Source organism: Emys orbicularis, chromosome 10 (assembly GCF_028017835.1).
Source record: "Emys orbicularis isolate rEmyOrb1 chromosome 10, rEmyOrb1.hap1, whole genome shotgun sequence".
NCBI classification, from domain to species: domain Eukaryota; kingdom Metazoa; phylum Chordata; order Testudines; family Emydidae; genus Emys; species Emys orbicularis.
Window position 1 is genome coordinate 20,055,342 of NC_088692.1, and position 16,802 is coordinate 20,072,143.

General features: G+C 37.8%; 1 protein-coding gene across 1 annotated transcript in view; it reads left to right on the plus strand.

Annotated features, from left to right (window-relative positions):
- The window catches only part of MARF1 (meiosis regulator and mRNA stability factor 1), a 35,708-nt gene extending 19,570 nt beyond the window's left edge, over nt 1-16,138 (plus strand). The window contains exons 14-27 of the mRNA XM_065411592.1: nt 94-330; nt 2,397-2,516; nt 2,952-3,127; nt 3,540-3,760; nt 4,991-5,133; nt 6,384-6,517; nt 7,157-7,359; nt 7,986-8,213; nt 8,680-8,910; nt 9,087-9,299; nt 10,846-10,906; nt 11,009-11,146; nt 12,524-12,694; nt 13,614-16,138. Of these exons, the coding sequence (XP_065267664.1) occupies nt 94-330; nt 2,397-2,516; nt 2,952-3,127; nt 3,540-3,760; nt 4,991-5,133; nt 6,384-6,517; nt 7,157-7,359; nt 7,986-8,213; nt 8,680-8,910; nt 9,087-9,299; nt 10,846-10,906; nt 11,009-11,146; nt 12,524-12,694; nt 13,614-13,849 (2,512 nt within the window). The 3' untranslated portion in view covers nt 13,850-16,138. The remainder of the gene's footprint in view (nt 1-93; nt 331-2,396; nt 2,517-2,951; nt 3,128-3,539; nt 3,761-4,990; nt 5,134-6,383; nt 6,518-7,156; nt 7,360-7,985; nt 8,214-8,679; nt 8,911-9,086; nt 9,300-10,845; nt 10,907-11,008; nt 11,147-12,523; nt 12,695-13,613) is intronic.
- The last annotated feature ends 664 nt before the right edge of the window (nt 16,139-16,802 follow it).

The window sequence follows — 16,802 nt, forward strand, 5'->3', positions numbered from 1 at the left end:
ATTATTGCATTCTGTAATTGAACATTTGTTCTAGTTTTGCACGTTGAATGTTTATTTTTATGACTAAAGTACACTTAAATCTTTTTATTTTAGATTTGGACACAAGTTAATAGCATCAGATCTGTATAAATTAACGGATACTGTGGCAATCCGTGACCAAGGAAATGGACGTTTGGTGTGTCTCTTACCCAGCAGCCAAGCACGGCAGAGTCCTTTAGGATCTTCACAGTCTCATGATGGCTCATCAGCAAATTGCAGTCCTATAATATTTGAAGAACTGGAATATCATGAGCCCATTTGTAAGCAGCATTGTCTGAATAAAGACTTTAGGTAGGCTGTGTATGAAATAGTTTTGGGTTGTTTTTTTTAAACAGAAAAAAGATTAAGTTTATCAAATTGATTTGTCCTTATACTAAATTTGTACCTTTTTAAAAAAAAAAAAAAATGAACCATATTTTGAGATGTATATCTCATAGCAGATTTAATCACTGTTACATATTAAAAGTTCAAGTGTCTGATCATAAGGACTAATCAACAAAAGAGCAGAGATGGCACAACATCCATCTTCAAATCAAAGTTAGTATCATGGTTTAGTGGGCTCATCTGTTTGAGGATGTGGTGTTTATGCATTGCAGCCTAATTACTGAGGATGAAATATGCTTGTTATGTTGAGACTGAAATGCACACCTCAATCCCATTGTTGGTTAGAGGGGAAATTTTTTGATAGCGGTGAAAAAGAATTGCTTAATTTTTCACTGGGACTATAATTGTGAAGTCTCTGATAATTCCACTTAATTTACACTCCAGCTATCTTTAGTCAGCTGGCAGCCCATCATGACCTGAAAACTTCACTGTTATCTCAAAGTTAAACTTATTTCAGTGACAAATTGTGAAATAGGATTAGTTGTCAACAACCAAAGTTGGTAACCGAGCATTTGCTAGTAGTGTGCAGATAGCTGGCTGGTTACATGGTGTTGGCTCTCCTCATTGTATCCAGCTGGTAAGTCACAGTACGACAGCTACAGTAAAAGTTCATGAAATGTCTTCCTAATTACTCTTGGGGGAATTCTGTGCCAAAAAATTTAAAAAGTTACATACAGTATTTTGAAATTTGCAAAATTCTGCCTATTTTATTTGTCAAAATAACACAATATAATCACGTCAGTTTCAGTTACTTTGGTAATCTGTTTCAAAATACCTGTCAACAAGTATGTCTGTAACAATACAGACGACAAAAAATGGAAACGTTTTTTGACAAATAGATTCCTAACTAGGCAAATAATACATAACTTTGAGTAATAATTCATTTAAACTACAATACAGAAATGTATTTCCTGCACCCCTCAGAAGCAGTGAAAAGCTTGGGGGAGTCAGGGATAATGGAAGAGCCAAGGGAGAGGGAGGTAATTGCTGGGAAGAAGCCTGGGAGTGAACCTGGAGGGTTGTTGGGCGTGGGTGGGAGAAGTATGAAACAGGGTGTTTTGTTTTGTTTTTTTTTGCCGGAGGGGGGCGGGGGTTGTTAGGGAGTTTGGGAGCCTCTCCCATGCAGACCCTAACTAACCCCTAGCCTCTCCCATTCAATCAGGCATATCTACCCCATCTCCATTTGTCCCTGCATTCCCCCCTCCCCGTGTGTCCTTGCACCCCACTTAGCCACACTTCCTCCCCCATCCCATGTGCCCCTGCACGCCCTTCTTTCCATCGACGACTCCCCATCCCCATATGTCCCTGTACCCCCACTCCCATTGAGCCCCTGCCCTAGTCTGTCCCGACACTAGCCCTTCTGAACCCCAGTCTGTGAGACTCCCCAGCAATCCCATGTGCCCCGCTGTGTCTGTTTCTCCCCTCCCCCCCCTCCCCCCCCAATATCTTGTGCCTCCTCACCTGGCCCTATGGGCAAGGGCTGAGAGGAATGCAGCCTCTCCTCCTACCATCAGCTGCTGGCTACTATGGCCGGTGAGCCAGCTGCCCTCTGTTCTGATATCACAGCAGCCCCTGGTGGGTGGAAGGCGTAACTGAAGCTCCTCACCAGCAGAATGTATTTTCTGCAGAGTTTAAAAAAAAAAATCTGCAGTGGACATTAATTCTGCACGTGCGCAGTGGAGCAAAATCCCCCCAGGAGTACCTAATGTTACTTCTCCATTTAAGCAATTGCTGTAGTTGCCATATAAATATTATGTGAATGGGAGGGGAGGTAGTCCATGAGACTAATGTAGTTTATACTGTGAAAAGTATGAAACCCCCCACGCTCTAGCTTTTTCTCAACCTTCTCTCCAGCTAGCACTAGTTTTGTATCTATATGCACCTTTCTTCAATTTGAGCATGATGTAAACAATTTGATGTAAACAATTTGAGCATGATGTAAACGTAGTTAAGTACTTCTCTTGTCATTACAGTGAACATGAATTTGATCCAGACTCCTACAAAATTCCTTTTGTGATTTTGTCTTTGAAGACATTTGCACCACAAGTGCACAGTCTGCTGCAGACCCATGAGGGCACTGTGCCTTTACTAAGGTAAACAAGCTTAACACTGTTTCTTTTAATGTATGAATAGATATGGTAAGGATTTTATCTCCTCTCTTTTTCTAATGAAACTTTTATGAACATGCTGAAGTGCTGTTTCTCTTCAGCTTCATTTATCAAAAAATCTGGGAGCAGTTGAATAAAGACTATTTTGATTGTGGATTAAAAAAATGTTTCCAATAAGGTTTGTTTGTGGTTTTTTGTTTTTGTTCGTTTTTTTTAAGGCATACAAAATCTAAGCTGTGTCTTGGTTATGAAATATTCACAGGAAAATTTTGTTAATAGGATGTCTAAAAAGTTCTTTGTGCAAGAAATGTATCCTTTATATTATTGGTATTTATGGAGGGGATTATTGGTTATTTGTATGTTGTTCATAATATTTTAGTAATTGGAATTTTTCTGTTCTCACCTTTTTGTTTTTTAAAGCTTTCCTGATTGTTATACGTCAGAGTTCAGTGATCTAGAAATGGTGCAGGAAGGCCAGGGAGGTGTTCCCTTGGAGCATCTTATCACCTGTGTTCCTGGAGTTAATATTGCCACTGCCCAAAACAGCATTAAAGTTGTTAAGTGGATACACAACAAACCACCACCCCCAACTACAGGTAGATAACACTTTTTATCTGGCTTTTTCTCTGCGACTGGGTAGCCAGCAGTAAAGGAAGGACTCTGTTTCACTGTGATTTTTTTTTTTTAATAGTGGTTAAATTATTTAGCACTAATACCCTTTTTATTCAGTCTTCATAACTTTTTTTTTTAAAGTCTGTTTTTTAAAGTGTCTGTCTTGAAGAAAAGTTCTGTTGAACAAAAAGGTGCTCATATTAGTTGCATACAGTAAATTGTTCTCAAGGTTTTAATAGAAAATTTGAGTATTTGTTGTTTTCAGTGTATATTAACATTTCTAAAATTATTTAGATATTCCCTCATTTGTGGAGGAATAGTATTAATAAACTCTTAGTAACATGATGTCTATCTGAAATGAACATCTCATTCTAAAAAAAAAATTTCTCCTTCTAGATCCTTGGCTTTTACGTTCGAAGAGCCCTGTAGGTAATCCACAGCTTATTCAGTTCAGTAGAGAAGTGATAGATCTACTTAAAAGCCAACCATCTTGTATCATACCTGTCAGTAAATTCATCCCAACATATCATCATCACTTTGCAAAGCAGTGTCGTGTGTCTGACTATGGGTATTCCAAGTTAATGGAGTTACTAGAAGCAGTGCCGCATGTATTACAAGTGAGTTCAATGTCACTTTTTTTTGTTTACACATATATTCACAGCTTGAATCAGCTGAGTTCATGAGTGTGTCAGTGGTTGGCACAGAATGTATTTGTTCACCTACCTTGTCCATTTCTACAAAGGAGATGGCTGTACCTAGGATTCAGTTGTTTACCAGTTCATTTATTTTTGAGATTATAACCATGACAGCTATTATTGTGTTTTCAGAACTTACGAATATATGTAAAGTTCTCTTAGATCTAACTTTCATAGATTCCAAGGCCACAAGGGACCATTGTGATCATCTAGTCTGACCTCTTGTATAACAGGAGCCATAAAACTTCCCCAAAATAATTCCTAGAGTCTATTTATTTTTAGAAAATTAACCAACCTTGATTTAAAAATTGCCACTGATGGAGAACTTTGGTAAATTATTCAAATGGTTAATTACCCTCACATTTAAAAACTTAGCCTTATTTCCAGTCTGAATTTATATAGTTCCAACTTCCAGCCATTGCATCGTGTTATACCTTTGTCAGCTAGATTGAAGAGCATATTATCAAATATTTGTTATTCATGTAGGTACTTGTAAACTGTGATCAAGTCACTGCTAAACCTTCTTTTTACTAAGCTAAATCTATAGTGGTCGACTCAAAAAGCTCAAACTTGAGGTTATGTAGTTAATCGTGAAGTCTCCTTTTTGTCTTCACGCTTGTGGTGTTCTCTTCAGCCGCCTTGGTTAGCTGGCTATTTGGATAATACTCTCACCTGCATTTAGACAGAGCAGAGCATCAGAATTACTAGTTGGGACTGTCTGAAACTGAGTAGTCCTGATTTTTATAAAGTAATAGTGTTTGAATGATCAGGGAATCCTATGCAGTCTTTTGGACACATGTAGCTTTTTAGTAGTGTTTGTTAACGTTAGCTGGTCTTAGAAAATGCGTACTATTGTGGATTTTACAACAACCTCCACTAAATCACCTGTACAACAGGTATGACAGTTCTCTTGGAGGAAGCGTTTGTTGTGCTTTCCTAATGATTCATGATTTGTTATGGAAGTATATGGAAAGAGAGCTTCTCATAGTCATGCACTTGATATTTCTTACCACAGTCTGTCCTCCTTTTTACCTAATAGCTCATAACATTATTTACTGTGGAGGGTGACAGGAGGTCACAAGTGATCAGTGCTGAGAAATCAGTGCTTGGCTTTTATGCTGTTAAGAGATTTATTGTTGTTTTATGTTCTAGATTCTTGGCATGGGCTCTAAACGCTTGTTAACCCTAACATACAGGGCCCAAGTAAAACGTTTCACTCAAGACTTATTGAAACTTCTCAAATCCCAGGCCAGTAAACAAGTTATTGTGAGAGAATTCTTACAGGCTTATCACTGGTAAGTTGTTTTTGTCTTTACCAAATATCAAGACATCTGCTGTCCACATTTGCACCTGCTTTTCTTTAAAAGTGTAGTGTAAGAGGGGTTGGCACTCAGAATTCTAATACAAAAACATGATACTACATTGTTGCCTTTTCATTGTGATGTTAGATTATCAGAAGGTGGAATTTATCAGATTTTAGAAACGATTGAAAATAGTCCATTATTACTATAGGAACTTTTTGGAATGCAGTGCAGCATTACTTTAGCACTTAATTTTTCAATTGTCTTAAAACTGCTACTTCTAATTGGGGTACTGTATCTTGTTAACTTACTCCTTAAGGCATGGTGAATAAATGTAATCATTTAAGCGCAATGCGTGGCATACTTGTAATGCAAACTAGCTTGAGAAAGTAGGTGCTATTTTGCGTTGTTTTTTTTCTTTTTGTGGAAAAGGAGACTGTCTTCTTTCAATCATGGAGAGAGAAAGAGGAGGAAAGGGTTGGAGGGGGGAGTTCAAATCAGTATAATGTAGTAGCTCTAGCAAGGGTATCTGATCGATTGGGGGAGTAATAATGGGCAAAAATCCAAGAGGAATTAGTGCTGTCTTCACGTTGCCAGTAACATTCCATCTCTCTGATATTCTTAGATTAGCAGAATCTTTTTGAAATCAATCTCAGCATGTTACTTTCCCTAGTGTGAAGTCAGGAGGAAGCAGCTGACACATGTCTTCAGGAGACTGTAGCACATGAAGTTTTATATATGGCAATTGCTGCCTTCTTGCAGTACAAGAAAATATGCCATGTTTGCTTGTTTTAGTTTGTCTTGTGAAAAGTTTTTGTTTGTTTTAACTCCAAAGCTACTATATAAAGTTCTGGATTAGTGAAGTAACGTTCTTTAAATTCTCACTTTTATCATTTAAATCAGTCTGAGGCACCCAGTAGTTGGTATACACAACTTCACTCTTCATTCCACATGCATCTGAAGCACCAGTGTATGACTTAGTTCTGAAGTTAATAGGAATATTTGATTTTGTGCACTTGATTTACAAATGTCTCCTGGGTTTATGGTTTCTTAAGTGCTTATGTCACTAGCAGTGTGAAAATGCCTTTCATTTCATTGAAGTGTGTGTTCTGTCTTGATAACTAATTATATTTCTATTTTTTTTGTTTGTGCAAACTGATTGCTAACTTGCACATTTAATTGTCCTGTGTAAAATACATCAACATTCTGAAGTTGCTTTACAATTTTCTTCTTAAACTATTCAGGTGTTTCTCTAAAGATTGGGATGTTACTGAATATGGAGTGTGTGAGTTGGCAGATATAATATCAGAAATTCCAGATACAACAATCTGTTTGTCTCAGCAAGACAATGAAATGGTAATTTGTATCCCCAAAAGAGGTATGGCCATATCATCATTTTGATCTGTAAAATAATAGTTTATTAATTTATAAAAATGACATTCTGCCTTCACTATTGCCAGTATATTTTCTGTTCTCACATAACTTCAAATTAGCTAATTGGGTAAAGCAAATCCAAATGTATAATTAAGTTGTCCCTCTCCTCTCCTTTGACGGTTTTCTTCTGTACTTGTTGCCAAATTATGCCATTATATTATCATAATCCCATGATTGAGAGGTAGTTATGTATAATCCTAGCCATTTAAAAAGCAAAATTTCTGTAATGGAATAAATGGAATGTTATGTTGTTTGTATTCATTGTACTAAGTAATATTGAGTTTAGTTAAACTTTTTGTGCAGGATGGCTAGAGGGGGAGAAATTGTTGGAGTATGAGACAAGAAAACTTGCTTAGTAAATACTGCACAGTGATTGCCACATGATTTATTATTTTACAAAGTAAATATGTAAACATGAAGGCAAGTTCTTCCAACAAAAAAATAATAGTTAATTTTTGTGGCTGATACAAAGCTAAAAATATGCTAATGTTGATGCCCTGTATTTTCTTTATATACCCTTTCTTGCCTTGTAAACTAACTATTCTGTGGCTGTTCACTTTGTTTTAATGTCTTTCACTTTTAGAACGTACCCAGGAAGAAATTGAAAGAACAAAGCAATTCTCTAAGGAGGTAGTTGACTTGCTGCGTCATCAACCCCATTTCCGAATGCCCTTTAATAAATTTATTCCTTCTTACCACCACCACTTTGGCCGTCAATGCAAACTTGCTTATTATGGGTTTACCAAACTACTTGAACTTTTTGAAGCCATACCAGATGTCTTGCAAGTAAGTTCTAGAAATTTTAAGGTATATTTAAGCATTTTTCAGATCACACCTGAATAGACTGTATTCTTACTATCATCAAGAGCTATTTCCAGGTAGTTAACTTCATTAGGAGTTGTGAATTGTGTATCTGCCTGCACTTCTAACCTTTCATGATTATACTTGGTTGGTTAGTTATATTTACTATTTTTCATAGACCACAGAAAGTGTTTTGTTTTGTTTTATTTATTTGTTTGTTTAAAGGATGCTATCAGGTTAAAGACTTAAACTTTAAAAAAAAAAAAAACTTTATGTAAATAACCTTGACTTATTGAAACTGAATTTTAAAAATCTAGTTCACAACAAACTTTATTTACTTTCTCTATTTGACTTAGTTTAGACAATAAAAGCAGACTAAATTCAATAGCTTAAGCAAGACTTACTTGATTGTCTCTCTTGAGGAACGTCTGTTAACTCTGCTTGCTTTCATGTAGATACCTTATGTAAAGTAGCTGAATCGTTATGTAAAATAGTTACATAAATATCTAATATCCTTTACTGAATGTTAGTTGCAACTGGGTTTTCTGGTCAGTTTAGGTAAGTAACTTCATTTTTTTGTATTTATTTTATTTTATTTCATTTTTTTTAAGGTATTAGAATGCGGAGAGGAAAAAATTCTGACTCTGACAGAGGTGGAACGGGTCAAAGCTCTAGCAGCCCAGTTAGTTAAACTGCTGCGATCTCAGAAAGACAACTGCCTTATGATGACAGATTTACTTACAGAATACAGTAAAACGTTTGGTTACACATTGCGCCTTCATGACTACGATGTCAGCTCAGTTCTAGCTTTAATGCAAAAACTTTGCCACGTTGTGAAGGTAAACTGTTTTTAGTGTCTTTATTTAATAAAAAAAAAAAAGCCTAGATTTCATCTGTTTGTAGAACAAAAGACGTTAGATTCCCTGTCTAAACTGTTTTCAAATATCCAGATTGCCTGTTTAATTTATATTTTTACCTCATTTCATTGCAATGGGAATCATTGGGTTTCCCCCTCCCTTTGAAATTCCTTAGTGTTTTGCTCAGAGAATTGGTGCTTTGACTTTTTCTGATTGAAAGAAAATACATAGACCTGTAAACTGCTTTGTCCTATAGAGCACCAGAGACTATAAAACTGCTGCAGCAGAATTATTTCTAAGGTCAAAATATTTCCATGTAGAAAGCTTTTTTTCTTTTACAGTTTAGATTATCTAATGGAAAATGTTTGTATCCAAAAAGGCCTAACCCATTTTATAGAACTCAGACTCATTCATTTTTCTTCTGTTTTTTAACATCAAAATTCTTCAGGTTGCTGACACAGAATCTGGTAAACAGATTCAGCTGATAAATAGAAAGTCTCTACGTACTCTGACTGCACAACTACTGGTATTGATGATGTCTTGGGATGAAACCACCTTTCTTTCCGTTGACGAGCTTAAAAGGCATTATGAAAGTATCCACAGTGCTCCCCTTAATCCATGTGAATATGGATTTATGACCTTAACTGAACTCCTGAAGAGTCTGCCTTACTTGGTTGAGGTATGGAAACTACTAGGAAAGCTGGTTCTGAAAACCAAATCATACTTAAATCTTATTCACTTTATTTGGCTTTAGTTGTGATACAGTATGTGGGGCTTCCTTGTACTTTCAAAGGATATTACTGTGACTAACAGAAGCATAAGTTTGTATGGTGACATTGCTTTGCTTTTGTGCAGGTTTTTACCAATGATGTGGCAGAAGAATATGTGAAACTTACAAATCTGTATTTGTTTGCAAAGAATGTGAGGTCCTTGCTTCACACGTACCACTACCAGCAGATCTTCCTTCACGAGTTCCCAACAGCATATAGCAAATATACAGGAGAAGTGTTGCAGCCCAAAATATATGGATATAATAGTCTAGAAGAGCTCTTGGGAGCAATTCCACAGGTCTGAAGAACTTTATTACTGCATCATAATCTTAAATTAATTTAAGATTCCTGAATGGCTTCAGTAACAGTTTCTTGGAGCATTTAATTTAAATACATTATGCAACTGAAATTCTGCTTCATACTCTGTATGATCTGCTGCTATAGTTACAAGGAAATGCATACTAGACATGTTACATATTTTAACAATCTCAATTTTGCTGAACTTGACTGGTCAACAGCCATATTTACTCAGTGTATTCATTGTTTGAATCAAATGAATGCATATGTAAATAAAAATGCAGTAAAAACTCCATAAAACCCCCACTCCTTTATGGAGCAAAAATGTTGTTAGCATCCACCAAGTGAGAATTGATTCTTCCTATAGTTGCTAAAGAGAAGCAATGTATTGCAGTTGCTGAGTTGCATATATATTGTGCTAGGTTTACCTCATAATGTCCCAGTAGCCATGTAACTTTGAACCCTTACTACTAATCTAAAAGCCATGGGAATGCTACATATTTGAATTTTAGTGTGGAATCTCAAATGTCAGCCAGTTGGTTTATACACTCTAAGACAGAGGTGGGCAAACTACGGCCCAGGGGCCACATCCGGCCCTCCAGACGTTTTAATCTGGCCCTCGAGCTCCCGCCGTGAAGTGGGGTCTGGGGCTTGCCCTGCTCCAGCTGGGGAGCGGGGTTGGGGTCTTGCCCTACTCCGCACAGCTCCTGGAAGCAGCGGCATCTCCCCCCTCCGACTCCTATGAGTAAGGGCAGCCAGGGGGCTCTGCATGCTGCCCTCACCCCAAACGTTGCCCCTGCAGGTCCCATTGGCCGGGAACCGCAGCCAATGGGAACAGCAGGGGCGGCACCTGCAGACAGGGCAGAGTGCAGAGCTGCTGGCCGCGCCTCCGCGTAGGAACTGGAGGGGGACATGCTGCTGTTTCTGGGAGTTACTTGAGGTAAGCACCGCTGGGAGCCTGCCCCCCTGACCTCCTCCCATGCCCCAACCCCCTGCCCCGGCCCCAGCCGTGATCCCCCTCCCGCCCTCCGAACCCCTCAGTCCCAGCCCGGAGCACCCTCCTGCACCCCGAACTCCTCATCCCCAGCCCCACCCCAGAGCCTGCACCCCCAGCCAGAGCCCTCACGCACCCCAACCCCCAATTTAGTGAGCATTCATGGCCCGCCATACAATTTCTATACCCAGATGTGGCCCTCGTGCCAAAAAGTTTGTCCACCCCTGCTCTAAGATATTAAAAAATCTTTAGTTTACTTTAAAAGCTTATGACCAATCTTTTTGGAGAACAGTTTACAATAACAGCTCCCCAATCTGTTTTGAAAATATGGGGCTGAAAAATGCATGAGCTTCAGACATCCTGTTGTGCTGTTTAGCATCTCTTTTTATTTATCAAGACAAGACTTTTAATTGGGCAATCTAATGTGAATAGTCTGAGTTAGCTTGCATTCCTTTAGAACTTTTTTCATAGTGTGTGAGAAGTAGGGAGTAGTAGGGATTAGGTGTTGAGGTTAGTGTGTGCGCTCTGGTTACATTGTACTTTTGTCTTATAGGTGGTCTGGATCAAAGGACATGGGCATAAGAGAATTGTTGTACTAAAGAATGACATGAAAAGTAAGTAAGCCAATTGAACTTTATAAGCCAACTATCACACTGAAGTTTACAAGTATCTTTTTAGAGGTGATCAGAGACCAATTAACTTGCCTTTTTTTGAAGCTCGTTTTAGCTCACCCAGTTTTTCCCCTGCTGATCATGTGGATGATCATGGAAATCAACTTACTGACAGTAATGGACACATGGAGAGTCTAGGATCCACTACATCAATGGAATTAAAACTAGGAACACCTAGTGATGGTAATGCAAACTTAATGTATATAATAAAGTTGTTCAGTCTGTGGAGAAATACACTGAAAGCAGTAGTGGGGAAAGAGCTGTGGAACTTAGTATTCAAAGCAGCACGGGGGAAAGAGCTGTGTGACTTAGTTATTTGAAGTAAACTTCTGTGATGTAAGGAGTTTAAAGCTATCAGACTTCTTTCACAAAGGTCTTCGACATATATTCCTCTTTATGTGAGGTGGAGCCTGTTTCTGTGCGCTCCTGAGGTTTGATCTTCCAAGTTGCAGAAAACCTTTTTCAGATGAGTTCCCTTAACTCCCTTCGCCTCAATGGAAGTTGAAGACAAGCTAAAGCAAGATTAAATGCAAATGATGATTGCCCACTAGGGGATTCCACGAGCAGAGTACCTGTACCTCGACGTGCAGCTGTAGTACTTCCTTTTTTGCATATGATTTGCAGCCTTAGCTCTCCCTTGCTGCTGCTACATCTGCTAATAGCAGTGGTAGTTCTGTTGGTGTAGTCTTTTTTTTTTTTTTTTTTTTTTTTCCAGCTGCAGGTAGCCAGGAGCCTGGGCCTTGTTGCACAGACCTTGCCATGGTTACCAATTCCTTTGTCACCTCCATGCTGGATTACTGTAATAGAATGGCCCTTGAGACAGACGCTTTAGTTGATGTTGGGAGGAACCTACTAGGACTGTTTCTGTGAGGAGTAGGATAATGTGCCCTGAACTCACTACCGATTCAGGGTATGTCTACACTACAGAGACTATGCTGGCCTGGCTACATTGCCATAGCTATGCTGGTATATAACCCTGTAGTGTAGACATAGCCTACATTGATGGAAGGTGTTCATCTACCTCCCCGAGCTACAGTGGAAGCATTCTTCTGACAACATAGCTGTGCCTACACTGGGGGTTAGGTCAGCATAGTTGTCGGTCGGGTGTGGTTTTTTCACACCTATGATAGGTTGACATAGCTACATCCAACTTCTACGTGTAGACCAGGCCTTGTTCAAGATGCAATTAAATATGTTCTTTAACATCTTACCTGGTTAGGGATCAGTTCTTTAAGAGAACATGTCCTCTTGCAATGGTTGATAGGAGCTTGGTATTTCTACATGGAAATAGTGTCTGAGTGTGGCAGCTGACTTTCTTGCTTAAAGGCTCTTCCTCTGGAACTTACTCCCTTGCCCCTCTCTCTCAGGGTCCAAGCTTGGCAAACGTCAGGTCATATTACAAGGGGGTGGGGTTTGTGTCAGGCTTTGGGTTGAACAAATTTCAGTTTGGGTTTAGTCAATAAATCCCCTTAGAGCATTTTTGCTGCAGACTAGGCGTTTATCAACTATTAATATATTTACTATGGCATTTAGATATTTAAAATCATTTTATTTTTGCAGTTTCTAATCAAACTGAACAAGAACTCCTTTGCCTCACAAATACATCACCTGTTGACCTCTTGTGTGAACCAGTTCCTTCCTGCCTACCATCCCCACAACTGAGACCTGATCCAGTCATCCTTGAGTCTGCAGACCTCATTCAGTTTGAGGATCGCACTCCACCTCTCTCTGGTAAGAGTTAATAGCCATAGGGCAGGTATCTGGAAGCTAGGTCTACGTTTACAGTGGCATGTAGAGTACAGACACTGCATGCCCAGCTAGAATAAGTATAAATAGCAGTGTAGGTGGTGAGAGACGGGTTAGGCAAGGTAGAGTATCCTGTGTGCCTGACTCCCCAGGTTATATACTCTACATGGCTCTCTACATGCTTAAGCAGTGCCTCCCTTGTCTACACTGCTTTTATTATTTTATTGTCCCATTGCCTCCCCACTGCCAGAACCTTTCACTGTGACACATAGCTACACATGTAGCGCCTGTACTCTACACCTCACCTTAAGTGTAGATCTAGCCTACATGGTACTTACCAGACTTTACTGATAACTTTTTTTAAAATTTGAAAATGAAACATCAAACAAATGGCTGATCATGATCCACTGACTTTTTGTGGATTTGCTTCCAATATATTGTACCTTATATGGAGGTGTTCCATCTGAAGCTGTCAGTGCTTTACAAACAATTAATCGACAGTGCTCTTGTGAGGTAAATGCAGAATTTACAGGAATCACTTCCTCCTCCATTAAAATGCAGTCATCATTACAGTGGCACATGGCAGTAGTTTAGCAACCTGCAGAAGCCCTTTAACAGTAATTTTACGGTACTTCACATGAAGTATTTGAGACAGTTATTGTGGTTTGTGAATTAGACTCATTTTACAGATAGATAAACCGAGACAAATATTTAGTGTTAAAACCAAATATCAAATTAACAGCAGAGATGAGAACTGAACCAGAGTGCTGTGGTTCTTAAATCTGCTAGTCACACTTCCGCACAGAGAGAACTCTTATCATGTGATTCTCCTGCATAGCCGTAAAAGAATCTGATTTTGAAAGTAAAATATTTGTAAATAATTTAGCTGTTGTATTTATTTTAGAGATGATGATTCTAACAGAAGAAGAAAAAAACAGAATTGTTACCACAGTAGCAAAAGGAAACTTGAGCTGTGGCCCTGTGGTATCTGGTGCCACAGAGAATTCTTCAGTGCCTCCCTACCAATCTTCTGAAACTCAACTAAGCAAGGAAGCAATGGACAGCCCAGCCAAAAAGCAACACAAAAACAAAGTGAAATTGGCAGCAAACTTTTCACTTGCACCTGTAACCAAGCTTTAAATTTTCTTCTAGTGTGAAAGACAAATACTGTTGGACTCTGCACAAAAATATAGCTATTTGGTAGCCCTTATGTATTTTAATGAGAGAGCCTAGAAGTCACTTAATTTGTATTTAGATGTATTCTGTGAAGATTTCGTTCTTTTTACACTGATCACAGCTGTCAGCAGGGCAAACTATTTTTATTATTTTGAAAAAACTTCCAGTATTCATTAAATTATTCTTAACAAGTTTTATTTACCCCCACGCCCCCCATAAACCAGTGGTGTTCAGTTACAGCAAAATATGCTCAACTAAAGTGGAATGAATTTTATTTTCTTTAAGCCTCATCGGTGGTGTAATCCTACATGTAGCATAATATATTCTATAGGCTGTTGCTTACTGATTGTTTCAGACAGTATTAATAAAATGCATGATCTGTCTTTAAAAGCCTGTTGAGGAATTTTAACCGTTACCGGATTGGAATGACAAAGTGTGGTGGGTTTTTGATTGTACTGAGGGGAAGCTTGTGTTATGTGCAACTTCTGGTGATTTGTAATTGCATTGTAATTCCTTTCACGTAAAGATGTCTGTAGAAGATTATGTGGATTTCTTGCAAAATTTGTTTTAAATGTTTTGTGAAACTTTCAGTTCCGTTGAGGAGCTTTCTAGGAAGTTGAGGATGTTTTAAGCTTCCCTTTTATGTTTAGTTCCACTTTGACATGGATTGGGTTAAGGAAAAAAGATTGTCTTGGTGTCATGAGTTTAAAGTAAAATGAAGACACACTATTGTGTCTGGAAATGAGGTTACTAGGAAGATTCCAATATTTCTAAAATATGCATTTAATGCATAAATTATGGATCATAGAGCAGGTGATGTAAAGTGCTATAAGATGGAAGGTATTGATGCTATTTCCACTTGCAAGGAAAGTTCTAGCTGTATGTGGAAATGCCAAGGTTATTCTGCTTAACCTTGTTTCCATTTTTTAAGCATGTTTGGTAAATGGGAAGCTTACTCTTCGTTGCATTGTCTTTTAACTGTGTCTGTTTTTATTCTAATATTTACTTCTAGTGTTGGAAGCTTTTTTTCAGTTTTTTGTGGTATTTTGTGTTGGCTTTTGGAAAGGCCAGCCTTTGGAACGGAGGTAAACCAGTGGGAATGACCTTATTTCTAGTTGGCTGAAATGTCCTGTGAGTGAGGCTTTATACCCATTTTGGGTAAACTTGGCATTTACAATGGGTTGTATTTGCCAGGCAGACTAAATTTCCTGTAAAATTGAAAGAACGTATACCTAAGGTTTTCCACTGGTTGAATGGTTTCTTTTTTAGATGGATTATATTTTGTAATGTACAAGAGAGATGAAAAGTGGGCTCAGATTTCATAGCCAGCAGTTGAAAATGCCACGAAATAATGGCTATAGACAGAATTTTACAAGTCAGATTTTGTTAAAAAATCTTTTAAATATAGCCAAGTATTACCAATACTAAACTTACAGCCATTATGAATACAGGGAAACACTTGGAAGTTTTTCTGAGCATTATGGCACAGTGTTTGAGTCCTTATTAAACCTCTACAGACATAGTGTTATAGAAAGCAAAAACAGAATGTAAATTTTTTTAGAATGCTTTTAATAATTTCATGAGTTAAATGTAATACATCTGCTATCACCTTACATGGTTTTTGTAAGGTTAACAGTGATCATTTAGATCTTTGTTTCAGTAGTGTGTGCAAAAAATTGTAAAACTATATTTTCATGAGATGCAATTACAAATCATCCAGAGCGCTAAGTAAACCAAATGATTGATGCTATAGAGGAAAAATTGAGGTACAACTCTGTACTATGTTTATGTGAATGTGGTGGTTATACCATTTATGGAGGTCAGCATATATAAATATATATTTTGATTCATGTGTAATTCTGATTAAATTGCTGTTTGAAAGTAATAGAATACATTTTGGGGAAGTTGTGTTCATAGAGTAACAAAATAGCCAATTGAATTGCAATATATTTTTTTATCCAGAGGTTAATTGAATGATGTGACTTACTGATTCAAAACAATTAGGACCATGATATTCTTTAATTTACAAATTAATTGTACTAATTTAGATTCATGTCTGTTTAAAAAAAAAAAAAAAAAAAAAGTGTCACTGAAGCCCTCAACTTATGTGCACTATATCTTCTCGGGGTGGGAGGAGGAAGAAAAATGTTTTTCATAGCTGTCTATTTTGTTAGACACTTTCTTTTGTGGCTCAAGTGCTGTTTTGTGTGTTGGGACCAAACGGTTGTGTCAATAAAATTTTCAAGCAAGCATATAACTCTTGCCTTATTTACCTAAGAACAGACAAATATCTTAGAATTCTTGTTTATTACTTCCCCCCCACTCTCACCAAGTTCAGTCATCCTGGCAAAGTAAAGCAGTAAAACGTTTGATCTGTAAAAACCCAGATTAAAACCAACAGCAAACCTTCCCATGAAATTCTTTAAAATTCCAATTATGCAATTTAGATATAAATATATCCCCTGTGCAGTTTTTGAAGAGCTGGATGAGCATACCAGAAGTCCTGAAATTTTACTAGTCTGGATTTTTAAAAATATGTGTTTCTTTTCATGAAACCTCCTCAAGTGTTTATATGCTATTGGCACAAAGGCTGCTTCATATACATAATAGGTCCTGAATGAATAAGAACTACTTTCAATAGTAAAGTGAGCAATTTTAGTTGCAGCTACTTAATTCAAGATTAATAGAGAACTTGTATACAGTACCCAGGTTAACAAGATGAATGCCAAAAATTATTGCCCTTAAATGTGGGAGAAATGAAGGTGGGTAGAAGCAAATGGATTCTCTAAAACTGCTGTTGTAGTTTAATGAAAACTGCAACAGCTGTTCCATAATTACAATCTCTCTCTCACACACTCACACCTTTTTTTTTTAAAGGGTTGACAACTCTCCTGGTTTTGCCAGGAGTCTCCTGGAA